At 42.2% G+C, this 20,695-nt stretch overlaps 1 protein-coding gene across 1 annotated transcript in view; it reads right to left on the bottom strand.

Moving 5' to 3' along the window:
* Nucleotides 1–13,933: 13,933 nt before the first annotated feature.
* Nucleotides 13,934–20,695, bottom strand: part of LOC142775333 (uncharacterized) — a 111,197-nt gene continuing 104,435 nt past the window's right edge. The window contains exon 5 of the mRNA XM_075876683.1: nt 13,934–15,911. Coding sequence (XP_075732798.1) covers nt 14,776–15,911 — 1,136 coding nt within the window. The 3' untranslated portion in view covers nt 13,934–14,775. The remainder of the gene's footprint in view (nt 15,912–20,695) is intronic.

The following is a 20,695-nucleotide window of genomic DNA, read 5'->3' as shown; positions in this document are numbered from 1 at the left end:
CAAGCCAGCTGTTGTTTCCCTATCAGAAATTTCGGACAGGTGGTCGTTTACTGGCTGGCCTTTAAAGAGCAAATGTTAATGATCTACTGTATCACCTTCATGTTGGAAACAAATGCCTACAGTTAAAACTGAAACAGCCAAATTCTTCAGCTTGGTGATGAGATAGCTATTATGTAGACTGACTTCACTGATAAAATAACTTTTCAATGGCGACTGGATACCTCCAAGGCTATGGGGTCAGACAGTATATCATTCTATGTGTACTTGAAGCTGAGCTTTTCAGCCAAAGATCTCGGGTGCTGAAATTGGTTGACACAACCTTGTCACTTTTTAAAGGCTATGCACCAACTAGGCCCAACTAAAGTTTCATTCAACAACTTTGTTTTTGGGCAGGAACTAGCCGAAAGTAATAAATTGAATTCTTTCATCAAATGCCATGTCGTGAACTAGAGGAGGTGACGTTTAACCTACCCGAAACTGGTGTGCCAACTATGCTTGTGTCTCTCAACTTGCTCTGCTCCCACTACAACACCTAGAACAACTAAAAACAGCATCGTCACTGAACCAAGCAGCTAGGCAGGGGCATGTTTAAGTGCCTTTATGTAAGGAGGTGGGTGGGATATAAAGTACAGGTAGAAGATGGAAAATAGCAGTATAGAAACCCATGCAGCAGCTGCCCGCCTCTGTTCCTGCTGCTTGCATCACCAGCATGCTTGACATAAGTGCTGTTGACACACAGTTTCATGCAAACTGGCGTGCACCCACTGCGTGCTCACAATCCCACAAACATACAGCTATTTCTTCGAAAATATGTGAAACAAACTCTGTTTATCGAAAACCTCTGTGGCTGAGTCAAGTTTTGCAGCTTTCATTTTTGCATATTTTTGTTGAGCATATATCTCTATAAGTACTGTCACACTAGTGTCACCAAATACTTACGTGTCATATACAAATTTTCTCTAAGTAATGACTTGGCTTTAATGATCGGAAGACTGTAAATGTCATCACTGTGCATAAAGTTGGTAGAAAAAGCTACTGCAAAATTACTGACCTATATTCTTAACTTCTTTTTAGAAGCCATAGCATTAACTACTGTTTAGAACACAGTATATATTACCTTGTAAAACAGGTATGAATAAAATGTATTATCACTTAGAGCCAGCATACCTTCCAATGCATTGTCAACATGAGAAAAAAAATTAGTACTCGCTTGCAACCTCTATATTGGCGAATTCCTTATTTATATATTAAATAATAAAGTTTATTCTCTGAAGAGGTTGTAAATATAACCAACAACACTATTTTTCTTTTATCATTGTAAGTTACAATCAACTACATTTCATCTAATTTGACTTTGATAAGTCTCCCCCCTTTTCTTGCACATTGCATTAGTTGTATACTGGTCATACCATTAATTTTTTTTTCATGCAGTTCTTTTTAGTATCTAAACTATATTCATTTTGTGAAATTGTACATGAAATGTGCATGAAATTTTTATGGCTTATCAAGCCTCCTTTCACAATGAAAGTGTTTTTTTTTTTGTAGAAGCCTAACTTTAATTTTCAGCTCTAGTTTTTTCTTTTGTGCTACCTTAAGACCAGTAAAATTGAAAACAAGGTTCCTCACAATGAATTTTTTTTGTTTCTGTTTAGTATGCTGTTTGGCAATGCAATCAAAATTATATTTTTGTAATTTGAGGAGGATACTCCCTAGTCCCCTTGAAAACTTGTCCTAAAATGAATTTTGATTACAGAAGGAAATTTTAAAGCACCAGCCCTTTTAAAAAGACATGCACTGGGGAGCAGCTCTTGTCTCTTATATGAGGTGTCTTTATAAGCAGGGTACCACATTCTTGTTTTATAGGATGACCTCTACTTCAATGTATGTACACTGGTGTCCCTTATACCCATTTGTCTCTTACATCAGTGTCTCTTAAAAGGGGTTTGACTGTATCACAAGGTTTTCAGAAATACAATTCAATTGTAGCTGAGATAGAAGCAAACAAAATGCCTAGAGCCTATTCACTGCATCAAATGAAGCTGCCTTACTGCATGAGATTCGAACGATCAAACCAGCGGTACTGATGGTCGCTGTGTAATAGAACAAGCATGTGCAATCATTAGCACAGTGAAAGGGAATGGGCAAGGACATGTGAAATGGCCTCAAACCCAAATTCTGCAGTGTGAAAAGGAATGGGCAAGGTCATGGAGAATAGCCTCAAACCCAAATTCGATTGATACTTTGAGTGGCTCTTCCGGCTGCGGCGGCTGCATTTCCGATGGAGGCGGAAATGTTGTAGGCCCGTGTGCTCAGATTTGGGTGCACGTTAAAGAACCCCAGGTGGTAGAAATTTTTGGAGTCCTCCTCTACGGCGTCTCTCATAATCATATGGTGGTTTTGGGACGTTAAACCCGACATATCAATCAATCAATTACTTTGAGTGGCTCTGTAAAAAGTAAAGAGGAAAGGTTTACGCTTTACCACAAACTGGTGTTATTGCCACCACACATCTGTTTTTGCAATGTGATATCTGTCACCCTAACACTAGCTTCATATTGTTGCACCTTTTTTAGTGCTCACGCACAGCACAGAGCAGTACCGCTTTTAAAATTATATTTCGTTGTTTCTTTACTTCATGCGTTACATGCACGCACAAGTGAATGGAAAGGTGGTAGAGTAAAGTCTCGTTAATGTAAGCTCCAAAAAAACTATAAAATTGTTCAAATTAGAGGGCAGGCTCTAGAATGAATGGACATTGCGCATCACTGCAAGGACAGAACTGAGAAAGCCCCCTCTAAACTCGTTGTCACAAATTGGCTGCTATTACATGTTTTTTGCAGGTGATTTTGGAAAATAAATTCATGGAGCTCTATAACAGTGAACAGAATTAATTGATCAGTCACTGATACACCAGAAACAAGCACTGACATGCACTGATGTGAGCTGTGAGCCTGATGTCAAAATATATGTCTATGCTCCAAAACATGTTTATTTACTTGACAGAGTTAATGCAATCGAAATTAGAAGTAATCAGTAATTCATATTTGTTTGCATTTCTTCAGTCATAACTCCATGAACATTGTTTGCAGCTTGCTCAAGAGCTCCAGCGTAGTGTCTGAACTGTCCTCTACTGCAAAATACTGCTGTTTCATCGTTTTTCATCTCTAGTAACTTTGGTTTGGTTTTATTTTGCCATACATTGTGATCACTGTGGGCCAACTTCTGTGAGTAGCGATGGAAACCAGGTACTCCCCATTCAAATTAACTGTTGTGGAAACCAACGTGCTCAAATTACAGGGAGTTTTTCTCATTGAAAACACAGGCCTGTGCCGGGACCAGGGCATCAGTTTGAACTTACTGCAAGTTCAAATTAAAGAACTTTTACTGGATTCAGTTCAGAGCTATAGGCAGCATGCTACTGTGCTCTGCTTAGCATGTCCACCTAATTCTCGCAAGCAGACCGTAATACGTGATCACTGCATTTTTTTTATCCTCAATAGTGAGACGGCTGTGCCAGTCTTAATGAGACCGTGATGCCCTTTCTACTTTGTTTCCCACAGCGGTCACTGTAATTGCCCTGCATCAGGTTTTAGGTTATTTGCTCCACATTTACGTGTTTCGACTCATACTGCTCACAATAGTACCTAACATAGTGTATCTTAGTGTACTGTATCTCTGCTGTTCAAGCTAGTACCTCCATTCAAAGAACTCTTTAATCATATTATGTTTGTTAGCACTAGTGCTTTCTTATTTGTCTTTTTTTACATTCCATACGTTATGCTGGTCTCTGTATTTTTCTTCCCATGTGTTTACTAGTATAGTGTCTTGCACGGGGCTACTGAAATATTTTTTTTTCTATTGTTCTTATCTTTATAAAGTGCCAACATCATTTCAAATACTTGGGTATTTCTATTCCACTAGAGTTTGATATTATACTAGTGTGGTGGGACCAGAACAAATAAAATAATCAGCATGTAATTGATGCACAAGATATCAAAATTTTCTTAATACTTAGTAAAATTTTAGAATTGAGTTTGCATTATAACACTGGAAACTATAAAAAAAAACATCGTAGAGATGCTAGGAGTGTTATTAAAGGGTCACTAAATATTGAATACAGTTATCAGTTTTTCTCATGAGTGTTCATATAAGCAGCTTCGAGCTATTTTCCACAAGCACAGAATTTTTCTGTTGTCAGACCTCACCTCGACGGGCCAGGTGATTATGTTTCATCCATAGGTGTCTGATATTAGCGTTGGTTCTGGCATTGTGTTTCTGCATGTTCACTGTGATTGTGTAATGAGAAACCGTTCCTCTATTTTACTTATATTTTTCTCTTTTAGTTCTTTCTAAAATTTCCTCGTTACAGATCACCGTGTAATTGCAGCTTCAACTGGCAGTAGGGTCTGTATGTAGGAATAAATGTGATATCCTGCAATGCTTCAAGCAACTGCAGTACATATGAAGTGTTTTGGTCTGCAAAAGTAATAGGTTCGATCTTGGCCATAGTGGTCGCATTTTTGACGGGGGCAAAAATGAAGGCCTGCATATTTATCATCAAATGTCACAACTTTAGAAGTTTGTGACATTTCCACCTTAAAGACAGATGCACATAAGCCTGTGCCAATAGGCACGCACTCTGGACTGGCGTCATGAGCCAGACGGCCAGTGACCCACCCTGCTTTAGGAGAACATTGCTGAGTGCATGAGTGAGACTATTCCTTGTTGACAAAGTCAATTGACTCCACGAATAGAAACAGCTTTACCAGACTACAGATACAGACTGGAGTTTCAGAGTGTCCAGGTGTGGGCCTCTCCGGACTTTTTAAGTTGTATCCGACGATAGGTTTTGGTGTGTAACTTTAAGGGCTCGTTTTCTTTGTTAGACGTGATGTTAGTGAGAACTATTAGACAAAAATTTGAAGCTTACAGGTTCGTTCCCTGCCCGTGGCAAGTTATCTTTTTTACACTTTTCTTTCTTCACATTTAGAGTCAAACCCCTTTATAAAAGACACTCATATCAGAGACAAATGGGTATAAGAGGCACTACTGTGCCTACGGTAAAATACGTGTGAACATGAAAATGTGCACGAGGTACTCAGCTTATAAGAGATATCTCATATAAAATACAAGAAGTGCTGCCTGGAGCATGCCTCTTTCAAAGAGGTTTACTTGTACTTGTAATAACATCCCCTATACTTTCCTTGGCACCATTGTCTGTTCATTCTCATTAATATAGATTTAGGTGCACATTTAAGAACCCTCAGGTGGCTGAAATTTTTGAAGCCCTGCACTACGGTGTGCCTCATAATTTTATTCGGGTTTTGGCACGTAAAACTTAAAATTGTTGAGCAAGTGCTCATCATTTTTTGGTCCAATTAAGTGTTTTACACTGAATCCACTTGATTTAGTATTAGTATGTACCATCTATTGACTACAGATAATCCATCCTTTTGTTCACTTACCTTACTCAACAAGGGTAATGGCAATGGCATGTGATACATTGAAGGTAATTTTTCTGTGGCTCCATTTCAAATTACTTTTATTGTGGATGTTTGTTTTTCTTTTTCCATGTTGTATAGTAGTTCTGCAGAGCATGCAATTTTATGTGTTGGTGGCATCAGACCATGGACCTAAGATTAAATAACTAAAGATCCCATTGAAAATTGGTGCATTGGTTACAAGTTCTACAGATCAAGGAACACTTACTTGGTGGTAATGGCGTCCAGCAATTGCAGATATACCTGCCGTGTTTCACTTGACAGTACATATGTGCAAAGAAACACATGCAAAACACTTGAGGGGTGTCTTTTTGGAAAAGATGAACTCTATTCCCATCAGAAACAAGAAATGTTTGATGTTGTCCAGGAACGGTATAGACACATTTTTATTTGCAGAGTTCATACAAAAGAAGAGGGTTCTAACAAAATTCACAGTGGAAAAAGGTGACACCAGCTTTTGATGACTGAGCAAGTGAGGACTGTTCCTAATACATACGAGAGGTTGATTTTGTGCATCTCCTGAGAGTCCTGAAGATATTTGGTGGCTTCAATGGTCGGTTATAAGTAAGGTCCGTAAATTTATGTCTTTTGCATGCAGATATGATCACTTTCCAGCCAGTTGAGTTCATTCATTTCACAATTTCATAAAGACCTTTGCTGAGTGCAAGACCAACTTTTTCCTGAGCCACAGCAATAGGTGAGAATGCTCTTGTTGTGGCACATCTTTACTTTCTCGCTCATTTGTGTTTGTTAGGCCAGAAGAAGTCAAAATGACAACACTCAATTCAGCACCACACTTATACCTGCTGCAACTGTCACTCGACTGATAGAGTTTTTATATTGAGTGTATTCATTTCATCATATAAACACAGGCTGTCTTTTTGCACCTGCTGCAGGACTATTTTGCTTCACCTTTTTATAAGTTCTGAATAAAGTGCTAGTTATTTAGCTATATTTTATGACTGTTCACATAAAGCAAACATCTTTTTGAAAACAAATGTTTAGAAGTTCAGACTAGTGTTAATACAAGGCAGTATGCAGTGAGGGTGCTATATGGGTCATCTTAAAATATGCTTTGACTGCGAGGGTGAAAGAGCCGAGTTACTGAAAACACAGCTAACTGAAGCTCTCATAATAACGCTGCATTGTCAAACATTTCACGGCCGTTTATACAGATAGGTCTGTCTAAGCAACTGTTCACTCTTTCTACTGTATAAAAGAAATGTGTAGCATAATATGTTTTCTTTACTTTGTTACTAAGTAGATGTAGTGTGTAAATAAGCTCCAATGGTCTTGCTCAGATACAACAAACATTGTAGAAATGTATGTCATTCTTCATTACAGATTTGAAATCACTTATAAAAAATTGAAAGACTGCAAAAGAACTGGCTGGTTTGTCACAAGCTGGTAAATTAGATTCAGCTTATAAAAACAGAAGTTTTGAGGATTTCTTCATAGCCTTTTGTTATGGCTAGCTCACTTGGCTTTCAATTCTGGCTACATTATTCTGCTATTATTAGGTGCGTAATGCATCTGTCAGTGCAGAAAAGCTATTAATATTATATTGTGAACTAATACTCTTCATTATTAAATCCTCAAATGACTTAGAAAAAGAAGCCCAAGTACATAGTAATTGCTTAAAAGTGTGGCACATGTCACTCATCACAAGTTGTGGTGTAGGGTTACAGCTATTACGCAGGTTGGTGCTTGTAAAGTATGAAGTGACGATAAACACGAGATGTAAGGTTTTGTTTGCTCAAAAGTGGTTTCAAAGAAAGCTTGAAGCTCTATTTCTGAACACACCAAAGCACTCGAAAACATTTTGAGGGAGATCATGGTCAAGCAACACTGGAAATTGGAAGGAAGAGATTGAAATATTCTAGACTCTGTCCCATCCAACAGCCATCATGCTCCAATCGCACTAACACAAAAGGCCAAATATGATTCAGCAGGACGAGGCGCGTAGCCACGGTCATTTTTCGCTCGCTATGCTATGGCGGAAAAAAAATTTCGGGGGTGGAGCTTGGGCCCGGTGTGCCACATCTGGCTATGCCCCTGAGCAGGATTGTAGAGTTAGAGCAACCGAAGCCAGCAGGGCAAAAACGAAAAATGGCTTATTGTTTATTTGTGGCCATTCTTCAATTTCAGTTCTACTTTTTTCTTCGTATGTCCCATATTAAAAAAAAACAATGCAATGAGAAATAGTCATGCTTTTCATGACAACAGTGCTAGTATTTAGTTTACGATTGTGGTATACATTATGGCACTAACATGCAGTTTCAACCGCTCTCAATGGCCTGAGACACGGTCTGTGAATGGGTTTGTTTCAAGTCTGAGGATGGGATACTTTGTTCTGGGGCTAATCTAAATGCCATTAGGTACTGTTTAAAAATAGCTTCAGCTCTGCAACAATGTGCATGTACATATACTTAATTTTCAGCAGGACAGCCTTCCACTGTTTGGCATAGCTTTGCAACATTTCTTCCAGCAATCGCTTGAGAAACAGGCAGCAAGAAAATAGCCCAGTTCGATGGGTCCCACAGTGGAGAGTTTTAGCTTAGCATTTATAGTTTGCTCAGACCGGCCAATCATACAGCTGCCCAGTAGGAGTGCACCGCACAACATTCATACTAGAAGCAGTAGTCTGAAAACTGCTGGTTCCACTGATGAATCACGAGCGAAGCCTACAGCATGTTTACATGACTTCTTTGTTGATTAAACCAAGCTTACTGTGTTCATAAGACAAACATGTCGAAAATGCAATATCGATGTACTTCTCAGTACTGCCTTAGAGTAAACTGTATACAGTGCTTAGCTGGCGTTGTCTAATCTTTGTGAGTATATATTAGTACTTAACCACAGTTTCAGCTTCGACTTTGCTAACAGCAATTGTGAAAAATACTTCATTCAACATGAACAGTCTTTGCCAAAGAGCTTGTAAGCTGATGCAGAGAAAACCAGAGTTGTTTTTGGCTCCCATGAGAGGATTCCAGTAGCACTCACCATAATTAAGCTGAATGGTTTCAACCGGCAATGTTACAGGATTTGATACATTTCCTTTCCATCTCGTACAGCCTTGTAGTATGGATGGTTCTCAAAGACCTATGGTAAAATTATAATGAGCTTTCCAAAGTGACACAGACACAAAGAATCACAAACTCAATATCTGTGCACAGTACATATATCTAGACACTTCGGATTTTTGGCCCATTTTGTGTTCTTTTATATTTGTCTCACTCTTGTGTCATCCTACAAATTTATCCATTTTTCAGTCACACATATACAGGCCCAGGATCATCCCTCCTTTCAGTAACTAACATGAAAAAAAAATAACATTTTGGTAATGGCTGAACGAGATAGCCATATAGAGCCAATGTGCCCTTTTAGCAAATGCCTAGCTGAATCTAGCAAAAGTGGGCACAGTTTCTCAGTTCTTTGTCACAACTTCATGTCATGCTAAACATGGAAGCAGAGAAAAACTAGCTTGAATACATGCAGGATACATATGTGTGTTATAAAATATGCAAATGCCATTGAAACAACAGAGTGACCAAAAGCACAATATTATACATAGAAGTAGTGCCTCTTATACAATGCACACATCAAGTGGCTTTGATACAACTAATAAAGTTGATGCCTGCAACAATAATAGCTGTAATAAGTACAACATTGTCGATGGCAGGTGGATTTCTACCCAGCAGACTTGGAACACTGTTGATAACTTGAGATGCCTATTGTGTCATGCATTTCGTTAGCCAAATGAAATAGGCATCTTGTTCAACACAAGTGTTCAAACAGCTTGTGTGTTGTGTCAGAAGAGACGGAAAACAACATATATATAGGTTCATCTGTGCACTAGTGAACAATTAATGAGTGCCACACAAAATAATACCACTCATATTGCACACTGCAAACATTAACGGTCACTTCAACCACAAGGCAGAGAATGTGCTTTTATACGACTGGCAACTTTGATCCCAGACTCAAAAAAGAACTGTCAAAAAAGTGTTCTGCTTAACTAGCAAACACCGTGTGCCAACGCATATCCCACACAAGGAACTACAACACCACCACGCTTTGGCTGGGATTATGATCGACCATTTTTTTTTTCACAAGAAAAAAAAATCACAGTATTTGAAATGACAAACATCACACATCTTTGAAAATGCCACCATATTTGGCACCAAGTTTTCAAACCACAAGGTGTGGAACAAGCATCCCCCGCCTGCAATGTTCTCTAATAACAGCATTCAAGGTTAACCGTGACTCTGTTCATCACAACCACTAGGCCTGTCTATCAGCACCACACAGATGGCTTTTGTGCACAACTCAGTGGCCACACCTTATACAGATGGATGCAGCCACTTAATGTGCAATCGTGCCTCTATCGTAGCAACTACTTTTCCTTTATTCTGGCATATTTTGCACTGTTGACTTTTTCTAGACTGAGGAGCCATAAAACTGGTTAAAAAATTTACAGTCCTATCTACACCAAGTCTGTGTCGTGTTTTTTACCTCGCAGTATACATACTGTTCTCAAATGTACGTGCGTGCCCAGAACAGACAGTACAAAGCTTTATATGTATTGGGAGCAATGACAAAACACAGTATAGAAGATGTTTCTTATGTAGAATTAACAGCATCCGAACACAAAAGTTTTTTTATTTATTGGAACACTGATTGCCACTTTTCAGTTTTTGCCATTTGCTACCACATCTGGTTACTGTGACATAACTTGCCGCTTTTGGCACACATAGAACCTTCGGTCACCTATGTTGATGTATGACTTTAATGTGTTACTCTTTGCCTGTTGCAGATTCACCGAAGAAATGTGTCTTCCTATTTGACATACCTGTACTTGTGCAAAAATCAGCACGAAGGCACAGGTGCCAATTTTTTCTTTCTGAAATCGTATAGCAACACATTCCAGAGGCAAATTTGTTGCTGTAATAATCTGTAAATACACATATATAGTGAACTTGAAGTACCTAGGTCACAGATTGGTCATAGTGATTCAATGTGCTTATAAAGCTGATCTAAAATTTATACTTTTTTTATCGATAATTTTCTGTGATCATGATGTACTGAAGCAAATGTAATAACAGGGTTTATGGCCATAGGATGCTGTTTGTGAATGTTCAGCAAAAGAGCTCATGGTCAGAAGCAAAACGCCTCCAAGTAAAACATATTCTATTCAAGTAAAACATATTTTGACTATGTAGATATCACAACAAGACATGTGCATATATTTAGTAAAAGCAATGGTTAGTATTTACAACAGCAGAATTAAATTCCCAAGAAGCCCCACCTACCAGCTTCCAGTGTCACATAAGTTTTGAAAGATGAGTACATCAGAAAGATGCTGCTTTATGCCATGCTCAACCTTTCTAGACCGTATGAGAATTCTGCACCAGCGCTGTGCAATTTTAAACTTTACTAGGTATTTTACATGGTTATATCTGCTGTTTGCAACACAGTGCACTCCATGTTTCACATTTCCATTGATTACATTTGTCAGTCTAAACAATGGTGGTAACTTTCATATAGTGCAAGGGGGAATAAAAAAGCGAGGAGAATATTTGCTGAAGTAAAAAAGTGGATAATGCAGACCTTGCCACTACATGCATATATACAGTATTGTCCAATTATATTTGGTTAAGCTTGTGTGAAAAGTTTTGTCTTTTCACACAGGTTGGGGCTGCCGAATAGCTTTAATGATGAGGTTCATATGAAGAGCTCACATTCTAGGTAGTTGAACGAGTGGCTTGTACACCACTTTATGCTGCACTTGGGGTCAAAACTGCAATTCTGAGGACCTTACCCTCTCTACTTCTTGTCTCTTTCCCCTTGCAAGTTCTTTTCTCCAATGCTGAAATAAGAGCCTAAAGGAAAGCATTTTCAAAATGCAGAGGGCACGAAAATCACAGACGTACAAACGTTCATGAGAATGCAGGAGTAGCTGAACCATCTTAAGCAATAAATAGAGCAGTGAAACAATACCACTGTATTTAATAGAGTGTAGTTTAAAGGCAGTTAATGCTTTGAAATATTTGAAAAAATGTGAGGTCATTTTTAATTGCCTTTACTTTTGCAGTCCTCCCAGTATACTATATTTAAGAGCTCCGGAAAATTTGCTCAATGATAACTGTGCCTTTCTATCTGATCTTACACCATTATTAAAGGTAAACTGTTGTTTAATAGGTTGGGTCAAGCTACATGCAATGCTGAGAGCAGAGGGCTCGTCTTGATCTTGTTTTCTTTTTTCAATGCTAGGAACACACTTTGATGAGGGCACGAAAATAAGGCATGCCAAACAAGCATTTGTTGCATAAATTATTTTTTTAATGTAGAGAAAGAAAAGCTGGATAAGTTGGTACAGAATCGTGACATGATTAACTGTGCAGTAGGGACAATTCGAGAAATGTGAAAAAGTGCACATGCACACAGTGCTAGTGCTTCTGTTACGTTTCTCACTCTCTTCCTTTTCTCATGGTTTACTGGTAAATATGCCACACTTTTGCACTTATAAACTTGAAAAGAGCAGCAGTGAGAATTCGTGTGCAGTCTTCATTGAATGTTACATACAATTGTGACTGCTATGTGTTGTGGCACTGAAGTACAGAGATTCTCGCACAACTCCTGGCATGTACCTAGAATCTTCATTGGCTGCCGCACAAACCGACGCCTACATATCCTTATTTTCAGTGGTCTTGAACCGCCCTTGTCTGTATCCCCAAGTGATGTAAAGTCAGTTTCACAGTTGAATATTTTGTGGCTTGGCACATTGAAGAACATTTTCACCCTTAAATTCCCCCCCACCTGTATTTAGAAGCTATTTAGCTCTGTTATCACCGTGCCTCCAAGAGGTGCTTTCTTCTGAAGTCCACCATGTCGGACAGCCCATCCTAACACTACTGTTAGGATGGGCTGTCCAAAGAGGCCCACTGCTTCCATAGTGGGCCTCTTTCTCTCTTCAAGTCACCACTACTACACCCTGTCCCCATCTAGCCTTTTATCATTTGCCCAACTGCCCCTCTCCACAGGTGCCAGTCCATGCTCCCATTATAGGGCTGCTCAAGTTAGCATGTGCCACTTCATCAATTTAAAGACTACTTTCATAGAGCTTGATTTAGTAGTAGAGGTTTGAGGAAAGCAGGGGCACTTATATCTGCAATGTACAAGGGAACACAGCACGTCGTTGTTGGGGAATAGAGTGGGTAAGAGTGGTCACTTTCTTGAGAAACGGTTAGAGTTAAACCCACATAAATGCAACTCTAAATAGGGGGTGGGGGGGGGAGTTTGTTGGACATGTCAGATCGTTCGATAGACAACTTTTTAAAAATTCACCGCATTTTTCGATGCGCAAGTTGGTTTCATGGTACTCCAGGATAATTAAAGGAACATTATTTCACTGTGATACATGAGGATTTCTTTCTTTAGCTTTTATTTTTTTATGGTTTGCAGTTCAGGCTGCAAGTTATATGTGGGGGTGAGTTATACTTAAGAAAATGCCATATTACCGTAAACAGCACCTCAATATCTTTAGACTGTGTGTACTAGCCGGGCGCGCCTAAAGACGTTGCCTGGAGCTAAGATCTAGTTCGCCTTGGCACTGCTCGGGCTCCTAAGTAAGTTCGTGCAGGAAAGCCCCCTTCCACGAGAAAAAGCCAACTTCTTGAGTCGTTTCACGCTGCCTCAAAGGTTTTCCTATGAATTGACACTAAAGCATTGTCACGTTCGGAAATGGCTCGACTAAACAATGATTAGATTTGGCGGAGTTCGATATAGCCGTGTTTGATTGTACCCACAACACTGAGCGCTAGGCCAGGGTGGTCTGGATGCCTCTCCCTCTCATAAAATCCCGCGGGTGCTCGGCGGTACTATTATCCCCCTCTGTGTTGCCTGGCAACTGCAAGCGGTGTACCTTCCCTGCATTTTCGTGTGTACTGGAGCTGAGACGCCGCGTATTCTTCACATGACGTGCTCCTGTACTTTGTTTCTGTTTTTTGTTGTTGTTTGCTTCCTTTTTCTGCCCAGCGAATTTTCAGTGGTGCGGCATTGCACTTTTCGCTTTGGATATGTAATTAGCCGCAGTCACGTCACATGGTCGCTGACGTTGCTAGCGTTTTGCGTGGGTCATTTGTGCAAGTGGCCTTTCTCTCGCTCCCGACACACGCCCCGTCAAGAATTGGTGCTCGGCCGTTCGGGAAAAATTTTGACATTTTCGCACCAGGCACTGTGCCGTGCTTCATAAACATGTTGCAGAATTCCTATCAGTCATGCTGATAGAACGGTAGACAGGGGGGTTCAAACTCCCTGAAAATTTTCAGTTTTGCTTACATGTATATACACACACACTTACAAATGCATGCACAAACACGTAAAATAAGATTGACCCCCCCATGCCCCCCCCCCCCCCCCCAAATTCTGGCTACGCCCCTGACCACTTTTATAGGTAGCGCGTGTCCATGCACATGTGATTTCCAAACTGGTGACGGGCTCTTCAAATAAATCGACCCTGAAACGGTTCTGCAATGTTTTTCACAAAGAAAATGTTGCTTGATTCCTTCAGATTACTGATAGATTGATTTAAGAGGTATGCACAAAGTGTGCAACTTGGTGGAACTTATGCGAAGCGTTTGTACTGGAGGGGTAAATGCGAGCGAGTGTATTTGTTCGACTCTGGATGGCACAAAAATCAACCATTCTCTATGCATATCAACCAAACATGGAGCGCGATCTCCACCGTCTACGGCACTCCATATGTGCAATGGTGATGGCTTAACTTTGTCCCGTTTGCTCGGCGATGAAGTTTAGCAGACAAAGCGTGGTTAGGAGGAAGGTAAACTATAGTTGCGCTGAGTCATGCTCCCGCAAGTGTGCAGAAAAGAGCGGGGTCCTCTGCTGTCCTCAAGAACGAAATGTATAAAGTGACCATCACAGCCCATAGCCTCCTCGATACAATGTGCCTCATTTAATTACTCTGGTTATAACCTAACCACTTATATAATTTTTAAATACCGTTTCAGGGACCAATGGGGATATGTCCTTGTGCAAAGACAAGTGGAATGCGTGGTTTGTATAGCAAAACAACCCGATTTGGGCTTTGCCTTATGCAAAACAGATAAATCACGTGCAATGGCACATCTATAATTGTTCAAAGCTATGCATAATATTCCTCGCACTTTCACCTCATTACGCATATTGTGGAGTCTGTCCAGAGGGTTAGCAGATATACCATTACCTCTCGTGTGTTTCGATGTTCAGTGGCCCATTAGAACATCCAGCGCTTTTTAGCTTTGACAGCTGCAGCACTCCGCGTACCCGCCATCCTGTCGAGAAGCTCCTGATCCGCCAATGGTAGCACAACACACATGAACACCTGGCCCGATCGGACGTCCGTGGGGAACATGCACACAGGCGAGAACATCTCTCCCGTATCCACAAATGCGCGTATCTTGGCGTACAGCTCTGGATAGCAGGCACTCAGGTCGATGCCTCTGATTTCCAGCTGTCTGGCGACGTGGTGCAGTCCTTGCAGGCGCTGCTTCTGAGGCGGCAGCAGGCCGTTTGATCCCGCCATCACCGGCGACGCCACTGGGAGAATAAGCGTCTGCACGTCGTCTTCGGGCAGTGGCCCACTGAGCCGCAGTTTGACCGCCTTGACGACCATCTCGCGCGAGATGGCTCCTGCTCCGGAGGGCGTGACGGCTTCGTACGTCACGCACACGGCCACCAAGAGGACAAACTTTCGCTGGGGATCGTACTCGTCACACAAGGCGCGCACGCGCGCGTACACGCGGGCTCCCATGTCGTGCGGCTGAAGGTCATCGCGAGCGACGTAAAACATCTGTCCGCGCACGCCGGCGTCGCTCCAGCCACGCTCAAGGAACTGGGCGGCCCTCTGCGCTCCCTGAAAGACTAGTCGGATGACTCCGCGGCCGCGGGAGAGCAGACCGCGCTGCGCGCAGACGGACAAGTGCTGCCGCGATACCTGGTCCAGCCGTATCTTCTGGAGCACCTCGTGGCACAAATTGGAGATCCGAGTGAGCGCGCAGCGCTTGGCGTCGCGGTGCCGGTTTCGGCAAGCACGGCTGCAGAAATAGCCGTAGCAGGTGGGACACGTGTGCACTCTTATCTTGCCCCCGCCCGTCTTCGGGAGTGGCTTCTGGCAGTCGTTCCACTGGCAGTGCAATGAGGCGGCCATGGCGGAGGAAGCTTTGTCGCCGACAGCCGCTGCGCCGGTGCCGACGAACGACACGGACTCCGACGTGGTCGTTTCGTAGCCCTCAGTCGTAGTAGCGCTCACGTAGAAGCCGGGCGGCGGAGGGTTCTCGGAATCCGAATCCTCTGTCGCGTCGAATGATCTTCGTGCGTCGTCCGCGTGCCGTTGATCTCTGTCCGGGACATCTAGAGGGAAGTTTTCGGAACTACATGAGGAACGAAAAATAAGGTTATCGTGCAATCGATACAACTCGCGGTGCCGTAAACTACATAGCTCGAGGCATAAATGTCAAAATAAGCACACCCTGCAACTGGGAAAAATATATATGTGCTGCTTTTTCCAAGTCTTCTTTCCTCCTGAGCTTTTTAACCAAAGAAAAAGAAGGTCTACCAGCAACACTGGCCGCTTTATGCTCAGACAGGCTAGCTCTAATCCTCTCGTAGTCTTCAAACACGATCGCATTATGGTTAATTAACTCGTAACGTGCAGATTACTTTGTCATTATGAAATGCAAGCGTATTTTGTAATTTTATATCTTGTATTGTTTATGTCTTTATTTTGTTTTTCTTCTTCCATTGAGCACCAAGTTAGGTGGTTTCGTATAGTGCTGTTTGGGTGTACATAAATTATCTGTGTGAAAACCAAATTGTGGAGGTTCTATCGCAAGCCTCGTTTCTCGCTTTCGAATTTCATTTCATATTCAAATGAGTATATATGTGTGGCCGGAACTTGGTATTGCACTTGCTCCCCTGTTCGCCAGCTAACGATAATCGTAGCGAAACCGCAGTGCTTCCAGCGGAGAACAGTTTTTGCGATACTGCGAATTTCGTTAAAATGTGATTTTCTTGTGTCTACAAAGCCCCCCCCCCCCCCATGAGGTGTTGCGGTGCATTATTGTAATCCAAAGCTATGTAACAGCCCCACGTATTGGTTCTGTTTCCAGCAAGCTTACCGTAATTAAACTTCTGTTTCCTGTTTGATTATAACGGCTTGGCGAAATATGGGCGCACTAAGCTGGGACATGGCGATACACGATAGGTGAAACCAACGAAAATATTAACAGTTTGCCTTCGTTGGAAAGGACAGAAAATGTGTTCCACTGTAAGCTGCAGGCCAGGTACAAACTAGTATCTAATTGGTTACACTAGTCAGTTACATTTGTACGCGGAGGTAACCATGCAAGTAATATAATGTGCTCGTCAGCAGAAAAAATAAATAAAGAAAATCTAATTTTGCCAGAAGACCAGTAGAAGGTACTGCTGACGCCACGGAATCTTGATGACTAGGTGCCGGAATTATATATGCGGCACCCCGTGTCCAGACAGGACTCTGGTGGCGTATGGGCAGTTGTCACAGAACGAGCGCTAAACAAGAGCGCGCCGCCAAATACTTGCGACAACGGGCGGCAGAAACGCCGCGAGGTAAAAAGAAAAAAAAAAGAAAGCAAACATCCAGGGCTCCCGGGCGCGCGCTCTCCCCGCAGAAGCACGGCTTCGCAGACGGTCCTCCTCACCCCACATCGGCGGCCCAGCAAGACCGCGATTTTTCTCGAACGAAGGAGGCGGAGTCAGACCGAGTGAATCATCCTCGGGAGAGGGCAGTCGAACCGTCTCGTGCCTCTCCCCAGCCTTCGCTGCGTATCGCGCCGACGAAATGACGAGAAACATCTGGAAAGTCGCGCGTAAGGTATTTAACCGAGCAGCCGAGACGAGAAATCAGGAGGAGACGGAAAGTTAGCGCCGGAGCGCGTAGGAATTCCGCCGTGTAGTCGGCGAAGGTTCTGCCCGTAGTGACAGAACAGGAGGAGACGGAAGTGAGCGCCAGAGTGCGTAGAGAGTCCGCCGTGTAGTCGGCGAAGTTTGTGGTCCGTAGGGACGGCTCGAGCTACAGGCAAGAGTGTGTGTTTACCGCTATCGAGCGAAGACCCGTGGCAACCGCTGCGAGTGTGAAGCCGTCGTGTTCCGGCGAAGAAGTTGAAGTTGGAAGAGTGGCCAATTGAAGACGGGAGGTTTCCTGGGAGAGAACTTCGAGAGTTGCGGAACGACAACAACGCTGGACTTTGAGTGAGTGATTCTCGGAAGAGTATCATTCAGACTTTTGTTCCAAGGACTTTGGACTGAATAGGTTTTATATCTCTTTAGTCTTTAAGTGTCTTGGTTGTTCAATGCATGCGACTGCATTGTAGTGCGTATTGTTGTCTGTGTCCGTTGTTTCAAGTGTGGTTGATTGTACTGTGTAGTACATTGTCTGTTTGGTGACGTATTGTATGTAACTATTGTGGAGTGTGCATACGTGTGTATTGTTTTTGATCTGCCGTTAATGAGAATATAATTTTGTTTGTTTATCAACTCTCGGCTCTGACTTGTTCTTTGGGCCACAGCCGGCGTCCGCTGGCGCACCAATAAGGACCACTTCTAAATTGTCCACGCTTTCGTGGTGCGGTTCGGGGGGCCGATACTTCGGCTCTTGGAATTAGCCCGGCGATCGCCTCCCTAATTAACGGGACAGGTGTGACAGCAGTGATGTTGTGTACTACGCCGAAGAATTCCCATTTCGAGAAATCAAAGTTCCCTATTTTGGGCATATTTCCCTGCATACGCTGACAGAATTCCTACCATATTTCCCTGCACATTATTTGTATTATACGAACGCCCCTTCACACATAAACAAACACATACACACACACACACCCAAATTCATGTGCGTGTCATGTTTGCAGCTATGAAATCAAGACTAGTGCCTGTGCTCCTGCACAACAAAAGTATGATTTGCTCAACTCATGTGCTGTAAGAACTACATCGCAAATAGTGCTCATATATAGAGCCCACACCAGAATACTCAAGAAGATTCTAAGAAGATTCTTCAAATAAATATCAGAGGACTTTGCCGCATGAGCCAAAACCAATTGCAGAAGCCGAAGGCACATTCTGACTGCAATAAATTGGTCTTCATTGATAAATATAACCATTTCCGAAATTCCCTTCAATATCGCAAAGGTTCCCTTTTTCCCTTTCGTCCAAAATGATGGCTGACAATTCCCTGAAAAAAATTGAAAATTTCCTGCACGCAACATCACTGCGCATGGGTGCTCAGTACACCTCGGAAATGAGAGGCACATGAAGGGACAATGGGAAAAGCGTTCTGCGCGTTCAACTTTGCCACAGTCATCGCAAATTATCATTTTGCTTTCTGCTGACGAACCAGGGAACCAATGCAACGAACATATTTGAAGTTGGACATACGAGGCAGTGAAATTTTCTGTGTACACAAGGCCCGACAGGACGCTTTAAGCTAACGGTTTTGCTCTTTGTTTGTTTGTATGGTTGTTTCTTCTCTTCTTAAATACCTTGGCACAAAAAGGATACTACCAAAACTTAACGCCTTGAACTCCAAGGTCAGTGTTCGTATACAGGCCAAACGGCGAGCGACATCTAAGCAGGTACAGCACAGTCACCGCATATACACACTTCACAAGATATAACACATAAAATGTTATGAAAAATCTGCTGAGCGCCTTCTATTTTGTTATTTTTGATAGCACTGCATATAAGTATTGAAAATTCGTGTGGTCTCTACGGTTCGTAGGCGATCCAGCTATCTGATCGGTCTTTTCCTTTTCATGGAGCAGTGAAAAGGCACCTAAGCGACCAGCAATATTCTTGAGTAAAACAAAAGTGGAATAATTAGTGACTAAATGTTCAACGCGAATAAAAAGCTTTGGTACAGCAACCAGCCTCATTATTGTCACGCTGGTTTTCAAACCCCTTTCGTAGATACAATTTACTATAAAGTTGCATCGTGGACAAAGCCATGCAGCCTAATTGAGTTCTTTTTATGTTGTGGAAAGCACATTCTGTCTACATAGCGCGGTCACACAAGGATGTTATAGCGACGTAACAGAACGCCATGCAATATGTTTGCGAGTTCATTTGTGTCTGAACGAGCAGCAATTCTCGTAAGTAGGTGACCACTGTTGCTTCTGCGTTACTACAGTGGCAACCTTACAAGCCGTTCAGCCAGGCTAAGCAAAGCATCTGAGTGAACTGGCGCTGCGATCGTGTGAGGCGGTCACAATTGGTTTAGCCCTGCTCAAAACAGGCAGCAGGAAGCATACGGACAGACATGTAGGACAGACAGTGGTGATGACGCTTGCACATGTTTCAGCAGGCACGTCAACGAAAACGTTCCTTACGCACAGACGGCTTTTTTCGTATACCGATTGAACGACACAAATGTACGCACATTACTTAAGAAAAAATTAAAGATTAACTAAAGATAAGTACACCGAAGAAAAGCGAAACTATATCCGAGAAAAATATACGTGTCACGACGTGAACTGCTGACAAGCCGTGTGCAGTCCCGGGTGCGAAGAGGTGCACATGCCTGCGTCGTGTGTTCGATGCAAATGGAGAAGCAACTGTGTATATGCCATGCAGATAGGAGGCGAGAGCAAGACCTCTAACCACTTTACTGACCTTCCAGCAAAACACTTTTCCTGACACGAATGCCTTTAACAGAGCGGTCTTAGTTAACATCACACGAAACAGATGCATCTGAGCCATTATTCAAACTGGTAAAGTGTTATTTCAATATTCATTGTATTATTTTGGCAGAAAGCGGTTGATTACTAGTACCAAAAAATAACAACAGTATTACATTTTCCTTTTTTTTATGTTTTGCGGCAAGTCCGCCACGCCGTTGACTTCGGGAATTCGAAAAGTCTTTTTCTAGCCTTAGTTCATTTCTTCCATTTCTTTAATTTCAGCTATGGTGACCTTAACCCCTGTTCGTTCCCTGATCCACTCCTCTTAAGGTTACACCTGTCATTTTCCTTTCCATGGCTCGCTGCGTCTTAAGTTGAACCCTCTTTGTAGGCATCCAGGTTTCTGCTCCTTGTACAACGGTAAAATGCAGCTGTTATACATATACCTTCCCCTTGAGAGATAGGGTAGACTACCATTCATGATTT

Source organism: Rhipicephalus microplus, chromosome X, assembly GCF_043290135.1.
Source record: "Rhipicephalus microplus isolate Deutch F79 chromosome X, USDA_Rmic, whole genome shotgun sequence".
NCBI lineage: Eukaryota > Metazoa > Arthropoda > Arachnida > Ixodida > Ixodidae > Rhipicephalus > Rhipicephalus microplus.
This window is presented reverse-complemented; position numbering and strand designations above follow the sequence as displayed.